The sequence below is a fragment of the Uranotaenia lowii genome, chromosome 2 (genome assembly GCF_029784155.1).
Source record: "Uranotaenia lowii strain MFRU-FL chromosome 2, ASM2978415v1, whole genome shotgun sequence".
Classification (NCBI taxonomy): Eukaryota; Metazoa; Arthropoda; class Insecta; order Diptera; family Culicidae; genus Uranotaenia; species Uranotaenia lowii.
Window position 1 is genome coordinate 225293176 of NC_073692.1, and position 24892 is coordinate 225318067.

Consider the following 24892-nt stretch of genomic DNA (forward strand, 5'->3'; position numbering starts at 1 on the left):
TCTGAATTTTAGATTGATACAACCTTCTCCTTAAATTTCTGCTACTTTTCGGTTGAATACTTCTCTTTTAAAAGAAACTGAGGGCAATTTAGTGATATAGCTGTTTCGAAATAAACAAAACTTGATTATTTTTGAGCCACTTTAAAGCGTTTTTAATGCAAATTCCGCTGGCAAAATCTGACAATAACGAAGTGAAACCATCATAAGATTGAAGTTCAAGTATAATTGGTTAGTATAGATCGGAGGTTGTGAAGTGTACATACAAGATTACTCTTTTTAAGCTTTAAAAAACAGCGAAATGCAAAGTTTTCCTTTTGAAAATTGTTGTTTTTTTCCACAGGAGCAGAATTTGGGCAAATTATTTAATTTTATACAAAACAGCTAGCAAATACGTTCTTTGATATGCTCGGGACCTTGCCACTAGCAGACATACTATAGGATTCAAACGCTGGAATTTGTTGTAAATAGGGTATTTCATAAGTTTTGTCGTTAATCAAACATCATCTTTCCCATTGTCTCTGTGCTGGCTGTACAGCTTACGAGCTCTGGAAGTAGCAAAAAATTGTTTATTGAGGTTGGGTTTGATTGACTCATTACTAGGCAACACTTTCAGCTTATCGGAGAAATTTTTTTGGACATTTCAGCGATCCACCCTTAGTTTTTCGCTTATTCCAAATTAAAAATGCTGGTATGAGACTTGACTTTCCAGATGACCCTTAATCATAGTTGTTGATCATGTATTTCACCTCAATACTTGATTTGAACTTTGTGGACATTTTTGACAGTGTTTGCATACTTTTGCACCACTCACACACATTAATTCTTTGAATAATCAACGGTTTTGTCAGCCATCAATTCGATAATGATGGATTTTGAAGGAAAGTGTGCAAAATTATTTTCTTCCATTTTTTCTTGCATCGTAAATATCTCGAAAACGCGTAAATTTAAAATTTTGAAAAAAAATAGGTCGGATAGTACTTTTCACAGGCAGTCAAAATTTTGGATGTCCGATTAGGTACACTAAGAACTAAGCTTTATGAACGATTTTCAAAGAAAAGTTTATCGAATTGCGCAAATTTTCGCACCATCATCCAATGTGGATTTTATTTTTGGTGTTAAGAGAAATCATTACCAAATAAAACTTGCGTGGAACTCGGTGGAACTTGAAGCAATTTTAAGATTAAAAATCTAGTATTTTGTTCACAAATATCACTTTTTTTAGACACTTTATTAGTTTCTTAGTTTCTTTGATGCAATTAACTTGAAGAATTTGAGAATAAGAAATAATTAGATGATTTACCCGGTTTTCCGTTCTAAATTTATCAATAGAATCTGTACATCATTATATAAATAAAATGAAAAGAATGAAATTGTAGAACTTTGAATGAAATTGTAGCACTTTGACATGTTCAGCAAAGTTATGTATTTTGTTGAGATAAACAACTTTGTAGAAGAAACCAAAGCTCTAAAATGCTTAAAAAAACAGTTAGGTTTTTTATCTTGCTATTGGTGGTTGTGCCCTCGACTCCATATTTTATTTCAAAGTATGCGTCTTGTAAAATTATGCAATGTTGTCGAAGACATCAAAAGTCTATCTTTTCATCCCTGGGCGCTATTAATTTAGTTCCACTAGATTGGTGTTCTGTACCAGTGGGCAATGAGATCTAAACTTGGCTATGAAATGGGCTTCAAGAATCAGAGAAAAAACAATTTTTCTTAACATCTCTGGCAATTTTTGAGTGAAAATAATCCTCAACCCGCATCTCTTCCATTTTCTCATTCAAATTTCCATTCAAAATTAAACTCGTTGCGCTTGTTCAGGACTGAATGATTCGTTTCCATAGATTCTATTACCCATTTCGACAGTAAAAACAACAAATAATTGAAGGTGTCAAAGTTTATAAATTTGAATCTTCTAAACGAAACTTGCAGCGGTCTAGTGCCCAGACTAGACTTGAAGACATTCTTGGTTAAAAATAATCAGTCTATATAAAATTCTGTGTTTCATTTCTTTTTATTATAAATGTTTGAATTTCAAACCTTTCTATGTTCGTCTTAAATTCGTTATAGTCGGGTTCCTTCACACGGAAAACTATGGCTATATTTATGCCGAAAGTTTCCAACGATTGGTTAAATGGTCCAAGTTCTAAGTGAAAAGCGACATTCCTTTGAGAGGAAACAATTTTTATTTGTTACGCTTCCGAAATCAGGACCAAAACCTTGGTTTGGGGGTTAAACTTTTGCGCCTCTCGATCTCATCATATTAATGCCGGGCGCCTCTATTCTATTTTTCTCCATTATCAGCATCCTCCTAATACTGGAATGCCTTTCGTATTCCTTCTCGCCGATATGCTCGTAATGCTATTTTTCCATTAGATGCCAATGAACTTTTCGCCATTTTTCCCTCTTGGATAAAAAGAAGTGAAACACAGTGTGCGAAATGTTTTCCTTTTATGGCCGGCCAAAAATTTTCTCGTTGGGAAAGTTTGGCCCGTTTGTTTGGCTTTCGCTTGTTTGGGCAGATTTAAATTTGCATCCCATTTTCGGCTGCTGTCGATGCTGGTGGTAATTGCAGATTGCTCTAGCTTTGATAGAAACTTTAGTTCGTCAAAAGTTTTCCACTCTCTTCAAAGAGTGGTAATTTAATCGAGTGAAGTTAGCCTAATACGAGCCTTCAGCCTTTCAATTTTTTATACTTTACTCCCAAGGGTTGGCGTTCCGAAATTTTGCCTTAGCCATCCAGGGGTGTAAAATTATGCAGGGATAATATTCATATCGTCTATTATCCCGAACCCCAGCTCGACATAGCTCACACATGCTTGCTGGGAAAACTTTCGCACTTTCATTTCCGCATTTCGGAAGTTTCCTCTAAGTGAAGAAGCTGTCGATTTCTGACCTGCCCTCTTGTGGTAATAATGAAAAAACTTAGTCCTCTGCAGACCGCATCAGTTCACTGGAGTTTAGGTTGGAAATCTAGCTTGAATGGTTATGTTTAATATTAATTTGAGCTTTTTGGCAGCAAGGGTAAATTTTGATCCAGTTGCTGAAATTTCTAATCTTTATTTTTATCAAACATTTTGTTTTTTTTTTTTTAATTTGAAAACTTAATGTAGGTACTTGCTTTGCCGAAGACGGCAAAGCAGTAAGAGTAACAAGAAAATAGCTATAACACTGATCACACTGATATGACACTTAGAACAAAAATTCAACCAGTTTCTGTCTAATTTATTTTGTCAGATTTTGTAGGTTCGCAATACCAACGGCAGATGGCGTACCTGAAAAATGTGACAAAAAATGCCCTGTAGGAAAAATGTACTTGTTAAGCCTGTTTTTTTTCAAGGTTGGGTGGCATTTCCTAACTGGGATAGCATTTCTTCGAATCGATCGATGCGCACTCTGGAATCGATATTGCGTACTATTGGAAAAATTATCCAGAAAACTAAATCGAGTGTCCAGTCCAGTCAGTATGGTCAGAGGTTGTAACGCCCCAAACAGAGCCTTATTTTTTCATGAAAAGAAACTAGCAACACTCACAGAGTTACCATCAAATTTTCAGAAATAATATTTCAGCAAGAAAGTTATTGATTTATTAGAGCATCAAAATGTTGCAAAAATAGGGTAACTAGCAGGTCGGTGTGAAAGGCCCCGCCTATGGAGTAACGGGGGTTTCAAAATTCAAATTCAACTGGAAATAATAAAAAATACTTAAAATGCACAATAAATAAGAAAACTTGTTTATTTTCCTACTTATGACCATGACACAGATGTTATATATCAAACAGATGCATGCGCTCTCAAGATTGATGAGCTTTCGAATAGGGTAAATGATCTTGAGCGGAACTAGTCAAAATCTGATCTTGAGCGGAACCGTTTACTTTTCCTAAGATATAGGCAATGATTATTAATGAATTTTTCCGAAATGTTGAAAAAACACTTTTTCAAGATCTTCTCACACAAACTTTGTCATTTTTGCTAAAATTTATTAAATGAAATAATGTTATTAAAAGCTTCAAAAACATACGCATTTCTGGTGCAATTTTCACCAATCTATACTGACTATTTATGTAACCCTTGGCCGCTATAAACTGATTCTTAATGACTAAATTGGTAGAAAAATTCTTAAAAAAGCTTTATCCGGGTTTTTGTAACAAGTTTTCCATCAAAATATCAAATTAATCGCTTAGTTTTTAAAAGTAAAATATGATCTTGAGTGGAACCATCTCTGATCTTGAGCGGAACTACTAGCTTCCAAAATAAACCGCTAGGTGCGCTGCCTTATGCCTTATATCTCACACGCAGGTTTTACCCCTGAATGTAAGCAACATCAACAGCAGAAAAGATATAAAATTAGGTTCGAATAACACTCAAAATGTTTAATTTTTTGGGGTACGAGACATGTTTTTCGATTCTTTCTTTCAGAGGGAAGACGGTCAGGTGGAGGAAGGCTTTCATACATATTTTTCGGCATAATTCGAGAACTTATGAAGCCAATAAAGCAAAGTCATTATTCCAGAATAAGAAACAATCTTCATTGCCATTACTATTCGATCTTAAGAAAACAGCTTTCGTTTAAAGAGGTTGTTCTTGATGTTGAAATTCCAATTGAAAACGATACACCAATAAACAGAAATTAAAATTATTTTTAACACATATTCCTTCAGTTCTAAAATGTGTTGCAAAGCACACCTGGTTAGATATTTTATAATACTTAACGATTCAGTTGGTGGCCTGGTATTGAAAACCTATCCGATACCCTACTGTTTGATGTTTAGACTTGAGCTGGAACTCGTTGAAATCGGTTTGGGAAATGAGTATTTTGTCTATTGCGCTAAATTCTTAATGTTTCTTTGTTTTTTAAATATAAATAAATTTTATCGAGATACATAAGACACTGGAATTTATTATAAATTTTATTCTATGAATAAGTTCTTTAGAGCAAGAATGCTGAAATCAAAGAAAATTCTGTAATTTCATAGAATTATGAGCAAAATTTTATCACAAAATCTGTGCCATTGAATACAGAAATTTGAAATATTCACAGATTTCACAGAATTTTTGAATTTTCCAAAATTATAATTTTTGGTCAATATAAAATTTAAGTTCCTTACTTCGAATTTCAAAAGTTTGATAAGAATTTTAATGTTAGCTGATTTTTCCCAACTAGAATATAAAAAAAGAAGCAATTTATCATACATTTTCAATGAAATTAAAGGAATTAGCAGCACAGAATCTCATCACTGAATTTTGGGGTAAAAGTACAAAAAATCAGAATTTTTTACAGTTTTATTTGCAAAATCTGTAATTTATTGCACCTTCTTTTGTACTACTGACTTTGTCGTAACCTTCAAAAGTTGTTCGGGGCAATATGACCCTAAACACGCACATTCAAATAATCATTCAAAAATACTTATGAATTGAACTTTTGAGATAAAATAAACTTAAATTTGAGTCAAGAGAATCTATTCTTACAAAATAAGATACAGTGAATCAAAGTGAAAATTTATTTTTTCTTAGTAAGAAATAAATTTGAACGGATATTTTGAGAACAACAGTTAGACAAAGATTTGGAATGATAGCTATTAAAGATGTGTTGACAGTACAAAATGGTTCCGCTCAAGATCATATTTTAGTTCCGCTCAAGATCAGCATGGTTCTGCTCAAGATCAGAATTCTTTCTTCGGTAAAACAGCTCTAGAGTTATCAGGGCTTACTCTAAAATATTCTACAAATCATCATTAGAAAGCAGAAACCAAGATCTATCCGCTTAACTAAAAAAAAATTCGTTCGGATATAACCCCAATCCATACCGCTTGGTCAACTGTTCCGAGTTGCGTCGAATTGAGCCAATTGGTTCAGCTCAAGATCATTTACCCTATGAGAGAATATACGATGACTCGGTGGCTGATGAAGGTCAGTTTTGTTTGAGTACTTGAGCACATAATTTATACCTTTTATTTTCAAATTATAAACACCAAAATAGATTTGAGAAAATAATTAATTTTAATTAAAAGATTCAACCAGAATCAAACATTCAAATCAATACTTTTGTCCGGAAGTTATAAATAAATTGTTCAAAAAGATGTTCCTTATTCTGAATAATAAATTTCCTTGAAAATAAATTTTAAGCGGTCTTGTTTACCACCTTGCTGATGTGTTAAATAAGTATTTGATGAATGTACTTTGATGTTAAAATGGTTGGTTTCATATCAAAGAGGACGAACTGTTTTTGAGTGTCAAGACTTAGATTTCAATATAAAGGGTTTGTGAAATTGCAATTCGAAATTTACAATTGAATGCTACATACTTTCAATTTGTGAACGCATTAAGTGTCTTCTGTCGTAAAATGGAATATCTTAATCTACGAGTGAGTCTAGCATGTAATGAAGTACTAAATTCCGCAGGAGGCGAGCGAATTGTAAAATTAGCCTTTGATTGGAACTTCCATCAAAATCAAACTTAAGCCTTTGATTGGAACTTCCAATGCAATCAAACATCAGTCAGAACTCCCAACGTGACTGGAAACTTAGCCTTTGATTGAAACTTCTTTCGCAATCAATCTTCAGTTGGAAATCCCATCGCTACTGGAAACTGAGACCTTTGATTGTAGCTTCCATCAAAATCATACTTCAGTTGTTACTCCCATCGCGACTTGAAATTAACTTTTGATTGGAATTTACATCACAATCAAACTTCAGTCAGAACTCACATCTTGGCTGAAAACTAACCCTTTAATTAGAACTTCTATCGCAATCAAACTTCAGTCAGAACTCCCAGCTTGACTGGAAACTTAAGCCTTTGATTGGAACTTCCTCCACAATCAAACTTCAGTCGGAACTCCCAACGCGACCGGAAACTTAAGCCTTTGATTGGATCTTCCTTCGCAATCAAACTTCAGTCGAAACTCACATCGCGACAGGAAACTTAAGACTTTGATTGGAACTTCCATCACAATCAAACTTCAGTCGGAACTCCCATCTCGTCTGGAAACTAATCCTTTGATTGGAACTTCCATCGCAATCAAACTTTAGTCAGAACTCCTATCTTGACTGGATACTTAAGCCTTTGATTTGAACTTCCACAGCAATCAAACTTCAGACGGAACTCCCATCACGACTTAAACCTTTGATTGAAACTTCCATCACAATCAATTTTCAGTCGGAACTCTCATCGCGACTGGAAATTTAAGCCTTTGATTGGATTCCATCACAAACAAACTTCAGTCGGAACTCCCATTGCGACTAGAAAATAAGCCTTTGATTGGAACTTCCGTCACAATCAAACCTCAGTCGAAACTCTCATCTTGACTGGAAACTTTATCCTTTGATTGGAACTTCCATCATAATCAAACTTCAGTCAGAACTCCCATCGCGACTGAAAACATTATTTTTGATTGGAAATTCCATCAAAATTAAACTTTAGTCGGAACTCCCATCTCGACTGGGAACTTAAGCCATTGATTGGAACTTCCCTCTCGATCAAACTTCAGTTGGATCTCCCATCGCGACTGGACTGGCCAGCTTTTTCGAAAATGTTAAATGTGGTCTTAGTTTTATTTAAGAGTTTAGGTTATTTTTTGGTTTCTGTACCATTTGGAGATGAAGTTTAACAAAATCTGTACCAATCATTCGAGAATTCGATTCAAAAGTCGGAAAACCTGTTTGTTTTTAAATATTCTAATTAGTAATACATGAACTGTACTTTCAAATAACAGATGTGATTGTGATGATATTTGTTATTTTATTACCACTTATCATTACTCTTAAAGCAAAGAGAACTCCTAAATAGATGCATGATACTAGTTTGATTGGTTTGTAAAGGCTTCATGGAGAGAGCAATACGATATTAAAATAAAATTTAATATGAAATTATACCGAATATCAAAACAAATTAATCAATGAATTCAACAAGTTATTTATCAAAGTTAAGTAAATATTTTGGACTTTTAAGATCGGAGAATAAACTTCATTAGTCACGGGATATCACGGGAAAATAGATACATTATATAACAATTAGCGCAGGGTGTTTCCATACGTTCACCAAATTTTTGAATTTGTTCATTTTTGCAGAAGGTACTATTTGATAGTTTTTGGAGCTTATTTATGGTTTTTCACAACTAACTTTTTTTTGTATATTTTATTTTGAAAGCTATAAAAATAAACTGCGTTTTTATGTGCCATGTTATTATATCCATTGAAAAATCACAAAGTAATATGGATTTCAAATATTTTTATATCAAATACAACAGAAAAAAAATTTAACATCTGCAAAAAAGCATGTATTTTAGAGCTGCATAAAACATTAATTTTTAAATCCTTTGGCAAATTTATGAAGCTTTTCACAAACCCGTCAGATAATAAAATTGTCCACATATCGATAAAACTTTCGCAAAAGTTCGAAACCATTTAAAATCGTATTTTTTATTATTCTGTTAAAAAAATTATTCCATTACAGGCATACCTACATGTTAAAAATGTGTCGTCATTCTCTGATAATTTTTCGAAAATTTTCATTTAAACCATGATTTTTAACTGGTGAAAATTGAATGAAAAATTAAAAACCGCTCTCAAAATTTCTAAAATAAAATATTTTCGAATATGATGAAAAGATTAAGGATAAATGAGAATCAATGAATTGATGAACATACGCCGTGTATATCACAATTTTTTTTTAAGATTCAGCGACGGGACAACCATTTGTATTTTTTTTTCGAAAAAATCATGATATTTTGGCTTTATAATTTTCCTTTCATTGATTCTTATGTTTCTCTCAAAATTTTCATCATCCTCAAACATTTGATTATTTCCAGGAACAAAATGAACCAAACATGTTATCATAACATAAGATTCGATCAATAAAACTAAGTTTTACGAAACTTCAGAAGATAACGAAAAAGTAATGAGTTAACATCATATTTGAATTGCTTGAAATTGGTAATGTCTGTGGTATACATTACAAAAGATAGAGAAAACTAGACTAAATGTTTTTAAACATGTGTATATTTATTCGAACCTTTTCACGCTTACTCGAAGGTGTTATGTTTTAAACGAAGAGGTTCAGATCTGCTCTGTTTTTATCATTTTATTAATTTTACTAGTCTAGTTTTAGTAGTTAGTAAGGACCAAGTTTTTAAGCGATTTTACAAATGACATTCATAGTATTTTCATTCATGACAAATGGGACTCCTAGAATCATGGCATTATTAGAGATAAAATTTTTACTCTTTTTTTTCAACTGATTTTCCAGCTTTTCACCTGTGCCGGAAAAAAATTGCGTTTTTTAGGTCAAACACCCCTTATATCAGAATTTCATTTCCTACATAAAATTTTTAAAATCTGTTTGGATAGTGTCAAAATTTGAAGCCGAGAATTATTGAATGTTTCTATAGCCACGGTCACTGTTTGAAAATCCGATTTTTGTCCCGTATGTTTGGATAACGTGCCGCTATTAAGCCTACCCCCCATTCTGATGCATTTAATTTGAAATTGCATTTTGAATTGTTGAAGTTAGTTCAGTTTTGAAACTATCAATGATGGAGGTCTGGTTAACTTTTGAGGTAATTTATTTTAAAATGAATTTCTAAAAAACTATGTTTGCAAATGAATAACGATCTTTCAGTTTAAGCGCAGCGCTGTCGATTTTTTAAATTTATCTTTATTTGTATCAATTCATCATTACATTTATAGTACATTATTACATTTAATAAGGTGTTCAGTTCAATAATCAACATTCAGGATCCTATAGTTTATTAATCACTAAAATTTATTTATTCGACTTAAATTTGCTGAGTGCAATCAAGCATTTTTATGTAGGAGAACATTCTGTAGTGTCAAGAATATTTTAAACTTAAAACTAAAAACTAACCTAAAATTAAACCAAACAGCGCTGTCGATTAAGTAGCATTTGTGAAGCAGTACGCTCATGTTAGAAGTGAGTTAATGTTTTATTTTTCAGGACGCTCGCAGTAGATACAAACATCACATCATTTACTTTGTCCTTATTTTTTAAGGAAAAGCTAGACAACTCAACATGATACGGAAGTTAATAATCAGGATTTTTATAAATTTAATGATTGTAGGACCATGAAAACAATTTAATTTAGTGTGAAATTTTTACACTTAAAGCTTAGTTCTTTTAGAAATGGGACAGTTACAAATGCCTGTATCTCAAAAACCATTCGTTTGAACGAAATACTTTCTATGAAGGAAAAGTAGGCAATGTTATGATATTTCATGAAAAAATTTGAAAAAAAATATTTACCGTTTTTTGTAAAAGAAATTTCTACTTTATTCTTGGTGTCTCCCATTGGCCGGCGCACACTTTTTTCTGTCATGGTATTGATCAGTTTCTCCAACTTATACTTTGTAAAATCTATATTTTAGGTGGCTTCACCTTCCTTCTTCAATTTCTGATACTTTTTGGTCCAATACTTCTCTGGAAACTGGAAACTGGAAGCATTTTAGTGGATACAGTTGTTTCGAAATGAACAAATTTGGTTATTTTTTATCACATTTTTGAACGTTTTTTTTTCGGTACCGGTTTTACAGCTTAAGAGCTTTGGAACTATCAAAAAATGGCTGTTTGAGGTTGGATTTCAATGAGTCATCACTAGGCAACACTTTCAGCTTATCGGAGAAAATTGTTTTGGACATTTCAGCGATCTACCCTTAGCTTTTCGTTTATTGAAAATTAAAAATGCTGGTATGAGACTTGCATTCCTTGATGATCCTTAACCGTTGTTGCCGATCATCTGCTTCACTCCAATGCTTGATTTGAACTTTGTGGACATTATTGACAGTGTTTGCATACTTATCCACCACATAAACTCAGTAATTCTTTGAATAATCAACGGTTTTTTCAGCTATCAATTTGATAATGACGAATTTTAAAGGAATCTGTGCAAAAATTTTTTTTTCTTTTTCTCAAGCATCGTACATATCTCAAAAACGCGTAAATTTTAAATTTTGAAAAAAATAGGTCGAATAGTACTTTTTACAGGCAACAAAATGCTGTTCAAATTTTTAATATCCAATAACTAGTTAACGAGCTATTAGCAAATGAAAGTGTCCCATTTCTAAAAGAACTAAGCTTTAATATTTGATATTTTTGCTCGGAATATTAAAAAAAAAATGATATACGCCAAAATATCGCATTTCCAAAATCTGGCCCGCCTGTTGAAAATTTTGGCCACCCATGTTGTAGATTATCTGTCTCAACTCGCAATAATCGGCTATGCCACACTGCATTTTCTTGAGACCATGGGCGTTCAAGATTTCCACCAAATTCGCCATATTTTTAAATTTTTTTTTTTGAAAGACATACACTTTCTTAACCGATTTAGGCTTTACAGACTAAATAAACGTGGACAACTCAAGATGAAAATAAAATATTCAGTGCCGCGACGAGAATTGAACCCATGCCACTAGCGGAACCAGCTAAAAACGACTAACCAGTCAACCACAGACACGTACATTTACGTATTTTCAAGCTCGGGCAGGAGACGCCAGAAAGTATATATATTTAAGAAAATTTCGCTTCATAGATCCACTTATGTGCTGTTTTGATACATTGATAGAAAAATATTTGCATAAATTTAGGGATCTTCAATAGTTTCTAACCATTTGGCCGCGGGACACAAGGGTTTTGACTCCCTAAAGTATGCAAAAAAAATATTCTTTCAATGTAAATAAAGGGCCCAAATGAAAATGGCCGTGTTTATGAAGCATGTTATCGTTATATACCAGCCGTTAAAAAAAAGTCAAGCGATTATAAAATACGTCATCTGTGATAGTTAGAGGAAGAATATCGACTAAAGGGAAATTACTATCGTTATTGATTTAAAGAGGCTTTAAAATATACAGGAGTACTAATTTTGAAGACCATCTACACTAGAATGCTTCTTGTCAACGACAGTTTTTTTCATTCAACAGAATTCACCAAATGTCCACGCTTATCTACGGTGGGAGAGTAAGCGTAAAAAAATTTGAGTATTTTGTCCACGTGGTATCGGAACGGTTCCCAACCTTTTTCTAAAAAATGTTTTTATTCATTGAGTACGCCTATAAGTAGGCAATCTATGTAAAAAAAAGTATCTCTCCATGAGTTGGTGTTAATCCAATCCAATATTCAATTGTAACTTATGTTATCATGGTGTTTTTTTTTCTCATTTCGTTTACAGCGAGTGGGCTGCGACCTTAAAATAGGCTCAACGAAGAAAATCGACGTGTGCGGCGTATGCGGGGGTGATGGTACGTCCTGTACCCAACCTTTGTACCAGTGGGAGATCGCACCGATGTCCCTATGTTCCGTCACCTGTGGAGGAGGTAAGTGAATTTTCAATTTATATCTATCAATTTTGCAGCCCACGCACAGCGTATAACATTCGATCAAAACGAAATCCTGAATTCGAAGGAAAATGACGGACTTGGCAAACAGAAAGTTGTACCTTTTTCTCGTTTGTATGACAAACATGTGCTGCCGATTGTGTGGGATTGAAATATTCAAGAAGGTGTCCACTTTAACAAATGTTTAAAAAGTCGAGCAACTGTCAAAACCTTTTGACAAAGAGACCGGAGACTGCTTCGGGGGTTTTTCTCCTCGACACAACATCTCGGCAGCAGACACAAGACATAATCAAAACATCAAAACTTCCCTGAAACACTAGGCATGATTGGTTTTCATCGAATTAAGCATGCCGGAGGGGCTTTCGTTCCTGGAAGGACCAATCGTTTCGTTTGATGCTGACATCTGTCTCAATAATAAATACCCGTGTCGCTTGTTTTTCATCACCCTACCTTCCTTTCGCTTCTTCCGCTTGTTTCAGGTTACAAAATGGCCATGCCCACATGCCGGAATCGGGTCACCGGAGTCGATGTGGAGGAGTCCCTCTGCAATGCCTCATCGAGACCTGAGCCAACCGTGGTTCAATGCAACACACATCTTTGCCCACCCAAGTAAGTAAATTTTGGAGAATTTCACCCTTTAGTCTAGAATCATTTTCTTTAATTGAGTTTTTATCGAAAAATCAAAAGCCCGCACAATGCCGGTATTTCGGAATGTTTCCGTTACGATCATACGTAAGAGCAATCTTCATAAGCATCCATATATGGTTCAAAACATTCAAATAACCGGCCAAAAATTTGAGCAATAAAACAATAATAATTCTTACTTGGCTAGGGCAACCAGATTGTAGAATTTTAATGAATTATTACGAATAATCATTCAGTATATCAATTTATAAATAGAAAGTGTGTAAGATAGAAAAACATCAGAAAGCAAGATATGTGTTTCGTTCAAGAAGTTCAAAAGAAATTAGATTAATCCCATTCACAAATAATAGTAGCGTAGAAGAGAATTTCAAATTATCGATCACACTTGTCAAAAGTGTCTCCTGGTCATATCCTTCCACCCAAATCTCCAAACCAAAATTATTTGCTAGGATGCAGAGGTGACCTCGGTCCTAAGGCATGAATAATAAATCTTTCAATCCCTTTTCTCTCTTTCAATCTATCTATTGACTACTAGGACGTGGCCGGCGCCGTTATTGATGTTCAAAGAGAGAGCATCAGTTTTGGACATTGTGAATGTGCTGCCAATCCCAGACACCATTCTTTTGACCTCTGATCAAAGCTGATGGCCTCGGTCAATCACGGAGTAGCAACCACTGGCGATGCGGAATTCGTTCTACTAGCCACGCTTGAAAACATGGAGTTCGAAATGCAAAAAACAGAAGCAATAACCTGATCCAAGTAATTAAATATTATGTATTGAAAAAAACACCAATCATTTCTTGTCTCATAAGATTTTTTTTTTGTTAAAATTAATGGAGAAGCATTTCGTATTCAATGGTTTTAGATGGATGTGAGTAGTCAATCAAGCTAAGCTAAGCTAAGCTAAGCAAAAATCAAAAGCCCGCACAATGGCGCATGAATAACTATTTCCGAGGTAAAGTCACGGAAAACACTTTTAGAATATTTAAATTTTTAACTATTTTTCAATCAAATGCTCTAAATATGAATCTGAAATCTGATTTTGAAATCGGAATCTGAAATCTGTATCTGTAAGCTGAATTTGAAATCAGAAACAGAAATCTGAATCTGATATCTCAATAGGTAATATGGAACTTAAATCTAAAATGTATATCTGAAATCCAAAATCTGCATGTAACATCTGAATCTGAATTATGAATTTGAGGTACCAATTTGAGTCTGAGTTCTGAATCTAAGTTCTGAATCAGAATTCTTAATCTGAGATCTGAATCTAAGTTCTGAATTTGAGTTCTGAATCTGAGTTCTGAATATGAGTTCTGAATCTGAGATCTGAATCTGAGTTCTGAATTTGAGTTCTGAATCTGAGTTCTGAATCTGAGTTCTGAATCTGAGTTCTGAATCTGAGTTCTGAATCTGAGTTCTGAACTTGAGTTCTGTAAATTTATTTTTCGGCCCGTCCGGAGTATACGTGTCCACCACATGTAGACTTCGGACCAACCAGATTTCATTGTATAGGTTAAGGTAGTGCCACCTCTATCCCGGTACTACTTCTCCTAAATAATGAAATGTTGCAGGGTAAAGTATGGTGTACGTTAATAAGTTTCCTCGCAAAAATGCTCTTTCGCTCTTTTCAACATCTGTAAATTTTCTTCTCACTTCTCTATCCATCTTTATCAATTTCATAACTACTTTTCACCGATATGCCGAAAAATAAATTTACAAAATTAATTAACGGTGGTTAACTTATCTTAAAGAACTTGAGTTCTGAATTTGAGTTCTGCATCTGAGTTCTGAATCTGAGTTCTTGATCTGAGTTCTGGAAATTGGAATCTGAGATCCAATTCTGAGATCTAAACCGGAGCCATAAAAGTTCTGAATCTGAGATTCTAATTTGAGTTCTGATTCAAAGTTTTAGCTCTGAGTTCTGTATCTGAATTTAGTATATAAATGAAAAAAAAAAATTATTCTCAATATGATTGTAAAATTTTTTGTTCTGTAACTGAGTTCTAAATCTGAGTAATAAATCTGAAATCCAGATATGAGTTCTGAATCTGAGTCTGAGAGCTGAATCTAATTTCTAAATCTAAATTCTGAACTGAGTTCTGAATCTAAGTTCTGAATCTAAGTTCTTAAACTTAGTTCTAAATCTTGGTTTTGAAACCGCTATCTGAATCTGAAATCTAAATATAAGTTTAAAATTTTGAGTCTAAGTATGAATCTGAAATCTGAATCTCTAATTTTAAATCTTAATCGGGAATCGGAAATTCATCAAACCACAACACGCAATAAATGTGAGTCGGTTTGAAAATTAATCATCAGCGAATAAAATTAAAGGCTAGATTTATTGCGGTATATCAATATCAGGCATCATCGAATCTGAAAATTGACTTTATTCCAATTATGTCGTATCCACGATCCACCATCATCATCGATTCCAGAACCCACTTAACAGTCACACGAATTGCAAATGGCGCAACTAGCATCCCGAAATCGTTAGGTATAATCGTTTTCCCTTTTTTCGTATCTGTCTTCTGTCTCGTTTCATCCCGCCAAGATGGGTGACCGACGATTGGCGTCCCTGTTCGAAGGCGTGCGGGGGTGGCGTCCGGGAGCGGGTCGTCGTCTGTGCCGAGGAGAGCAATGGCGCCAAAAATAAAGTCCCAGACGAGGCTTGCCGGGGCGTCCGTCCGAAAAGTCAGGAAACCTGCAACGTCCAGGAGTGCCCCAAGTGGGTCAGCGGCGAGTGGAGCGGGGTATGTATTTGTGTGTTGATATCATTATTATCGTTGCTATAATCGTGCTTATAAATTGTATCGAGCCGGGCCGCGACGCGACGACTGATGTCGGTTCACGACCTACCTACATTTGAATCATATTCAAACTGCCAAAAATCCTCGCTGACATCCAGGAGAGGAATCATTGATGCAGATGCGTATGGGAATGCAAATTTCATTGCGGAAGTGCAATGAGTATTTACAGCTGGCCATTCATTCATTCGTGCATCATTCATCCGAACAACTTTGGGAATGCTTAGTGATCAATACCAACGATTATCGATATGCGCCCACAACAAATATTACGAGATGCAACAAGCGCACTGCAATGCGATTGAAATGCATTTTTTTAAAAAAGGTCTCGGAATTGACTTGTCAAACGTTAATTGCAAGAATATTTGAATAATTGAAATAGAATTTTAGAATGAAGCTGACATTAATTTAAAATCCTTGCTTAGTCACTTTATGTAGGGAAGATAATAAATTAACGGAATAATAAATAAAGCTTGCATGCCATAAAATCAAATACGATCTACATTATAAAAAATCAAAAAAATTATTTATTTTAAAAGAGAGTTTAAAAACTCTCTGGGAGAAAAAACATGATGATACTGCCATCATATACAATTCGCTATTCGCTATTGTAACTGCCTAGCAACTAATAGTTCAATGTGTACTTGAAGCGTGCTACAGAACATGAAAGTTATAAAATGGACCTTAAACGGCTTTCTATGAACATGAAAGTTTCGCAAAGTGTCTTAAAATCGGGGTCTGCGTTTAAAGTAGGCAACGGGGTTCTCTAGCCTGTGCAGTCAGGCTAGTACCCTTCTGTAGCTTCCACTGCGTTCAGTGACTATCCCTCAACTTCCATGAATGTTTTGTTGCTTTATAAAAGCTCGGTTACGATATCTACTCATTCACCAAACTGTCGAATCCGCCTGTTGAGTCCATTTTTTATCACTTTATTTTTTTTTTTTTTATAAAACGCAATCCACAAATCTCAAGTCGCAACCGTCATCTGGCTCGATTCATCCGTACCGTCTAGTCAGCTATTCGATTCTGACTATAACGTAGTTGATTGTAACAGAAGTAGTGCCAAAGTCGTCGTAGTAGAGGTTTCAAGCTCATCAATCGTAAGTTTGAATACTGAGCTGATAACATACACCCAAAATAATCTGCACGTAGTCGCTACGTGAAAAACTTCATAATTTTTATCCAATTGATTTTCACGTAACTTGTACGAATAAATCAAGTAAACGCTCCCGTAATAAGAATTCAACGCGGTATGATAGTGAAAATTACGTAAAGAATTTAAAAGCTATTGAAATACCATTTGAGTACGCTTTTTGTGTCTTTTTCTTTGTGTTAGTGTTATTATTATTCGGAAGGCAATTGTTGTAAAAATTTCTCCCTAATTATTCACTTTTTAATAACTTATACTCACTTAACACTTTTAATATAAATAAAAAAAAATTTCCTTGGCCGTGACCACTTCCTGGGTCCATGTTTTCTACTAGTCTTCGGAATTTGAACCAAACTGTATCTAAAAATACAAACAAAAGGTCAATCAATATAATTTTATTCTTTCCTGTTATCTTATACTTACGTCTAGTTCCTTTTTTGAAAATTTCAATCATGATATTCCAATTCGTGGCGGCCGGTGATAAATTCGTGAAATGATTGCCTTTTTTCAACATTTCTAGTTCAGAAACCATCAAACTTGACTAAACTTATTGAACTACTGAAATATACTCACACTCCTTTTGACACTGGCTAGAATAAAAAAAAATCAGATGTTTGCATGACGACTGATCATTTTCTTGAAAGAACCTCTTAACAAAACTGCACAAAACGGATTTCAATCCAACCACTCAGACTTTACGTGAAGTTCATGCGTCAGTCATGTGGAAATAAAGTATTCACTACAAGACAAACGTAGAAAGGATATGATGCCACAAAATAAATTAATTTCCAAATAATTTAGCGTGTAGAAAATTTGTGAGTGAGAATGTCATTTGATCACAGCTCATTTTTTATCAGAACAGCGCATATGTATTTCGTGTTCTCCCTTTGCTGTTCGTAACGTGACCAATCAGAGGTGGTCGATATACTTGTTCTGAGCGTCGCTCACTGACTGAATAACAAACATAAGCTTAGCGTCATTGTCGATCATGTTTGTTATAGGTTGACAATCAGGCATGTTTCAAAAGGAAAATTTAGACAAAACCTGTCGCACGGGCTTGGCCCTTCATTGCTGATAGCTGGTAGTGATTTTTACCTTCTACGCAAAGCGAAAAGTAGACAATCATCTGATAGCCTTCATACATTGCATACATCATCATAAATAAATAAATAAATAAATAATGTCAGCAACTTGTTTTAGGATGCCACTTTTTTTTGTGATGGTCCCACAGGCCCATTTGGTTCCTTCCTCCACCCATACGCATCTTTAGGAGTGGGAGGAACAGTTTATCTTTAGAATAATATGTATTGTCTACTTATTTTATCTATTTGGTACGACTTATTCGTTTTACTCCCGCGTATGTCCACCACCGTACAATTTTCCATCTGATGCTTCATCACTATTATATGATCCTTTTCAGAATAAGTCTTTTTTTTATATGGTCTGTTTTATGTGACTTAATGTCAACCTCTTAAAAATATTCAAGTTTGAACTTTCTTTGATGTTCTGTGGTAGGCTGTTATACATTTTCAGTCCGTTGTAGAACACAGAACGTTTGGTCATCTCTCTTATCGTGTATGGTAATCTGAAGTCTTGAGCTCTCCTTGTATTGTATCCGTGTATGTCCATTCCGTACTGCAGACCGTCCAATAAATAAGATGGTAACATTCCTTTCTTCATTTTGAAGATGAAAATCAAGCTGTTGAAAGCAATCCTCTGTTTAACTGACAACCATTGTAACATATCAAGCATAAGAGCACTAGGAGTATATCGTTTGCATCGTATCACCACTCGCATTATCTTGTTTTGTATTCTTTGCAGCCGCTTTGTCTGCGTATCTGATGCATGAAGCAATATCGTAGCGCAATAATCAAAATGTGGCATAATTACAGATTTCACGTAAAAAATTTTCGACCAGAAAGTCATATATCTGCTTATCCGACAAAGTATTCCATATTTCATGGCAATCTTCTTAATAGTGTAGTCAATGTGAGCTATAAAATTTAACTTTTCGTCTATCTGTTCTCCTAAGCATTTGACTTGATGTACTCTTTCGATTGCAGAACCATCAATCAACAAGTTTGAACACTCTCCGATTTTGCGATTACCAATAATCATCCAGTGGGTTTTATTGAGATTCAGACACACTTTTCTCTGTTTCAGGAAAACTGCAATATTAGACTGGCCCATAACAAAAAAAATACTTATATTCCACGCGGCACCCCCTAGGTTGGTGCCTTTAGGTGAAAAAATGACTTTCTGAAAGTTTCAGGTCATTTGGCAGAAGCACGAGCTGGCGCAAAGGACTTAAAATTTGTATGAAGATTTTCGGAAAAATGTATGAAAAATCGCCATACCTTCACTCTTTGTGTTCTAAAATATGTTCCCAGTATGCTAGAAAGCTCAGAATTTCAGGAATTGTAGTTCAAATAATGACAAACAAGTTTGTAGAAGATTGTGACGCGATACGGGTTAATTGTGATGAGTTATTTGCAATTGAATGTGTGATTGTCGCAGTTCTATGATATAACGTGAACAGTGTATGGGCTAATAATCGCACTTATTTGATCGCATCGTCACACAATGAGAATAAAAAAATACGAAATTTGTGTCCTGGCAAAGTTTTAGCTTATTTTATAACAAATAGTTGCAACTATGCCGAGGACACAAATTTTCTATCTGTTATCTCATTGTGTTACAATGCGATCAAGTTACTAATAATCCACCTATATACCGTTCACGATATATCGATGAAATGTGAAAAAATCACACATTCATTTGCAAATAACTCAACACAGTCAACTCGTATCGCGTCACAATCTTCTACAAACTTGTTTGTCATTATTTGAACTACAATTCCTGAAATTCTTAGCTTTCTAGCATACTGGGAACATATTTTAGAAAACAAAGAGTGAAGGTATGTCGATTTTCCATACATTTTGCTGAAAATCTCCATACAAATTTCAAGTCCTTTGCGCCAGCTCGTGCTTCTGCCAAATAACCTGAAACTTTCAGAAAGTAATTTTTTCACATAAAGGCACCAATCTAGGGGGTGCCGCGTTGAAAACAATGTTGTAAAAATCACCCCATACAAATTTGGGCCAGTCTACTGCAATATTTTTTAAATCATCATTTGCTTGTTGTATAGCAAGTTCTAAATCCGGAAGGGAAGATTGCTGACACGTGTTTATGGTCTGGCCACAGACTCCTCTCAAGGCGGGTATTACGTTTTTGGCTCGAACACTTCGGTTTTTGGTTCATGCTGCGTAAAACAGTGAAACGGGGAAAGTAGAAAGGAAAAAACGTGTACGAAACAAAATAACCCACTCCAGTCACTCGTATTTTCCAGCTATAAACAAGTTTAAAAATCTCACTTCAAAAGAGGGTTGCCTCTCCACCAGGCGCGTATTACGGAGTAAAACAGTGCTTGGGTTATAGGAACAATCTATGTTTTCTTATCGGATGTGTGTTAGGTTAGGTTAGGTTAGGTTAGGAGCTCCAGCTTTTTCCTTAATGTGTGAATGGATTAAACCGACATCGCGGCATTCGTCCTGAGCGTGCAGGAGGTCAGTCAGTCGGCGATCAAGAGAGCGAGTCAATCAGTGTGCGTGTTCCCCTGGTAGTTCGTGATCCGGCGGTTCACCGGTTTTGCATCTGAGCTTCGAAGCTCCGGACAGGTCTGCACACCTAACATTTGTGTGCAGCTTACAGTAAGGTTTTGATCTAATTTCTAACCTGGTTTGTGCTTCCGGATCCGGTGTTCAGTTGACTGCAGTTGGAGTTCGTTGGAGTACGTTGGATGGTGACACTATTCGCTGATACGATGCCGACACAATCGCCTACGGGATGTTTTCTAATCGGAATGTTGTATCGGGCAGTATCCAATCTCGGGGGTCTTCAATCTACAACCGCTGTCGGCCGCTATCGTAGGGCGTTTCGCACGGGATCTTCAGCCCCGGATTTAGACCCACGTTGACGCGGGTAACCTGTCAAAGTTCTATTATTTTATCTTTTCCCAGAATCTAGAAACGTACTTTTTGTTTTACCTTTTCTTACGCTGTAAATTTGCACTAGCGTAGTTAGTGATCCTGTAGCACCTGTGATCCTGTGTCACGATTTTTCTTCGCATAAGAGTGAGGTTACACGCGGTTCTTAGAACAATAAAATTATTTCCAAGGTATTACATCCAACTTACTGGAATCCCTAAATAACCGTCGTAATATTCTTGTCTTCTCAAGATAATCGCCTAATATATTTAGACTCACAAAATTGCAACTTAGAAAGGATTAACTGGTATACTTTCCTAAGTATACCTCTAATTATCGAATATTAGAGAATTAGCGATATATCACTTCCGATAACGATCTGTCGGTTTTGGCGTTCTCTAAAAAAGTGGCCGAGTCATTGATTTTCTAGTTCAACTTAAGCATGAGTTTTGCAATTTCATAAAGGAATCAGTTGTTTTGTCTCGTTATCACCCATGGGGGATGGGAATAACCGTTTTCCGTTGCTCCAAACCGGAGCAGAACCGTGGACCTAGCGGTCAAACTTGGAACCATTCCAAGCGTTGCTGTCGACAGCTTGAATAATTTCACCGATAGGTGTCTCTAACTTGTGCACGGTAGTGTTGTGCGACCGCAACGTCTTATTTCTTCAAGGTGGTTCGTTACACTTTGAATGGATTTAGACAACGAAACGGAATACAAAACTTTCAAAATCGAACGCTGGATTAGATTTTATCAGATGAATTAATTTCGTTCAATCTCATAATCGAGACCAGCGATTTCATTGTTCATCTAGACGTGTACCACCCTCCTTTGGAATTTGAATTTTTTTTTTCCCGAATCCTATCACTTTTGTTGAGGATTTCGATATATTATATTACCTCTTTATTCAGCTCAATTCAGGTGAACTTCACCTCACTACGAGGTAAGATTTACCTTTTTTTAATTCACCTTTTTTCTCGGTGAATTGTATCTTTTTTTCCAGCTCGATTCAGGTAAACTTAACCTAGCTGTGAGGTGAGTTTCACCTCGAAGAGGTAAAAGTTACCTTTTTGGCTTTCACTAGCGTTCACCTTTTTATCTCGGTAAATTTTACCTTTTTATTATTTTCCGTGAAAGAATTGTCTACTATGTCTTCGACTATATCCCCCCGTTGGTCGTTACCTTGTTATTACTGGAAAAGTGGGCTCGGTTGATATCGGATCCGCGGGCCATCATATACTTCCCAACAAACACTTTTTGCTGAATAAACGCTGGAAAAATATCGTGGTTCAATTTTTAATCAGCAATCTGGCTGAAAGATGGCCTCGAAAATTCACTAATTCACGTGTCTTCAGCCTTTAATCATCTTGATCTGGAGAAGTTATTCAGCAAACGTCATCAAACGTCAATTGACGGATTAACCAAAAAAAAAAAGAAAAAAAAACCAGTGTCTATCCGATATTTGGCACCCACTTTTTCCCCTCTGTGTTGTTTTTTTTCGTTTTTTACTGCCCCGACTTTCAAACCTCCGGGTTGTTGGTCGTATGCCGCAGTACGCAGAACCAATCATGCAGTCTGCGGCGCGATGGAAATTTGTCGATCTTAAGCGACCAACATGCTTCTCAACCGAAGATATTTTTTTAAATAAGTGTGAGAGAAATGATTTTTTTTTTCAGTTTTGGGCACCAAAAGTAAAATTTGTGAGAAAATTTACTCTTTATTTCAAAATTGCTATATGAGAAATCACTAAAAAAAATCATTGCATAAGGAAAACAAAAATTCCCCTCTCATTCCAATCAAGCCACCATCATGTAGTGCAATTTTACCACAGTTTATAGTCTGTCAAATTCCAATGGTAGCGAAAGGTTGAACAAAGGCTGAAAAGTGTTATGGAAGCAACTCTTCAACTCCTCCCGTTGGCTGCACTGAGACTTCTTTAAACGCTGAAACAAGATTATAGTTTGTCTTTATTCAACCATTAAGCTGAAGCAGCAATCACGCTTTAGCGCAGCTTTTGTTCAGCGAATTGCCGTTCTTAAGCAGCCAAAATGTTTATTGGGTTCGTCTTGGACGTATTAATCATTAACTCAATCCTTCCTGGTTCGCGTTTCAGTTTGCGGTAGACTTCCTCCACCTCCGCAGATTATCTGCCGACTACATCAATGTCGTCGAACAACACTCCTCCGGTGTCCAACAGCTGTTCTGTGTCCCAGATAAAGCGGTGTTAGCAATCGACTAACTTATTCTGGCTCATTTTGATAAGTTCAGCTGCGAGGCCATCCTTCCCAACCGATTGTTGCTATTCAACTGGCGAATGGCTTCCTTCACTTCACTCATCGTTGGGTGTGGCTCCACCTCGTCGTTGGCTGCTCCGGCGATGTACCTTTCCCCACCGTCATGATCTCCTTCATGTGCGCCGTTCAAGTGTTCATCGAAGCACTGTTTCCACCTTTTGAACACTTAATCATTGTCCGCTAGGATGCCTCCGTCCTTATCCCGGCACATTTCGGCTTGCGGCACGAAGCCTTTGTGGAGTATGTTGAGTTTCTCTTGGAACTTTCATGTTTCTTGAGAACGACGCTGCTGCTCCAGCTTCTCCTCCGGCTCCGCTTTGTCTCTTGGAAAATTCATACTCGCTGCCCCTTCCGCTGTTGGCGCTTCTCAACGTTTTGACAGTTGCTGCTTTGCACTACTGTCGCTCGCGTGACGTTCTCTTCGTCCATCAGCCTCACTCCAGTCGCTCCGTCGAATTCGTTCTCTATGTTCGATGTCGTTCTCCGATGATGTTCGTCTTCATGTCATCATAACTGTCCTCAAGAGGGACTTCGTTAAGCTCGTCTTCTGCCGGCAGGGTTGCTTCAAGCGATTGCGCGTAGTCTGCCGCGACCTCAAGTGACCTCAGTCACGCGATATTCAACTGAGGCGGGCGTCGGTTTTGTGTGTTGTTCACTAAAGAGAGTTTTGGGCACATCTTCATCATCGCCAGATAACGGTCTGACTCGTTGTTGGCGCCTTGACAGGATTTAACGTCGATGATGTCCAACACTCAGGCAAATTCTTATTATAATTTTCATAAGATGCATCTTATGAACCGCTTTTTAGAGTGTAAAATAGTTTTTCATAAGAGTCTTATGAAATTCTTTCAATTTTTATACGATGTTCTTATGAAAAATAGAAGAAATGGCATTGTGAAAAATCAATGAACACATTCATTCCACCAGTCATCTATTTCATCGTCGTCAGAAGCACTAACCAATTGTAAAGTTTCTTCAATGTCAATTGATTTTGATATTCTAAATGGTAAGTTTTCGTTGACATTTAATTTTAATGAAGGTTGAGAATACTTGTAAGCTCAAAAGATAGATTTTAATTCTTATTTACTTTTCAGATTGGCTACCGATAAGAAGCGCGAAGTCAAAGGGCCGAGGCGGCAATAAAACTGGGTGTTGAAGGGCTGCTGATTGTCGCCATGATGTTATTAAACCAAAGTTATCAAAAATAAAATGATTTGAAAAACAATCTTGAATTATTTTTATTATACGCGAAATTTTATTTTCCCATAAGAATATCTTATGAAAAACAACAATCCCTCATTGAAACCGGTGTTCATCCTTCGAGTTCATTTCCATCATAAGACAATCTTATGAATTTCATTATTTTTTCTTATGGCGCCACTTCATAAGAGAATCTTATGGCATACTTAATAGGATTTTTCTGAGTGAAGAAGTACCGGATGTCTATCAAAACGTGATCAATCTGTGATTGCATTTGGTACGGTGATCTCCAGGTGTACTTGTATGGGAGGCGGTGCTGGAAAAAGGTATTATGTACGGTCATTCGTTTGGAGGCGGCGAAATCTATTAGTTTGAAGCAGTTTTCGTTGGTCAGCTGGTCCGCACAGAACTTTCTAATTGTCGGTTTGAATTCATCCTCCTGACCGACCTGCGCGTTGAAATCGCCGAT

At 35.9% G+C, this 24892-nt stretch overlaps 1 protein-coding gene across 5 annotated transcripts in view; it reads left to right on the forward strand.

Annotated features, from left to right (window-relative positions):
- The window catches only part of LOC129745268 (protein madd-4), a 797076-nt gene that overhangs the window by 618020 nt on the left and 154164 nt on the right, over positions 1–24892 (forward strand). For all 5 annotated transcript variants that reach the window (XM_055738232.1, XM_055738235.1, XM_055738233.1 and 2 more), the window contains exons 7-9: positions 12176–12320; positions 12821–12950; positions 15541–15739. In XM_055738232.1, coding sequence (XP_055594207.1) covers positions 12176–12320; positions 12821–12950; positions 15541–15739 — 474 coding nt within the window. The remainder of the gene's footprint in view (positions 1–12175; positions 12321–12820; positions 12951–15540; positions 15740–24892) is intronic.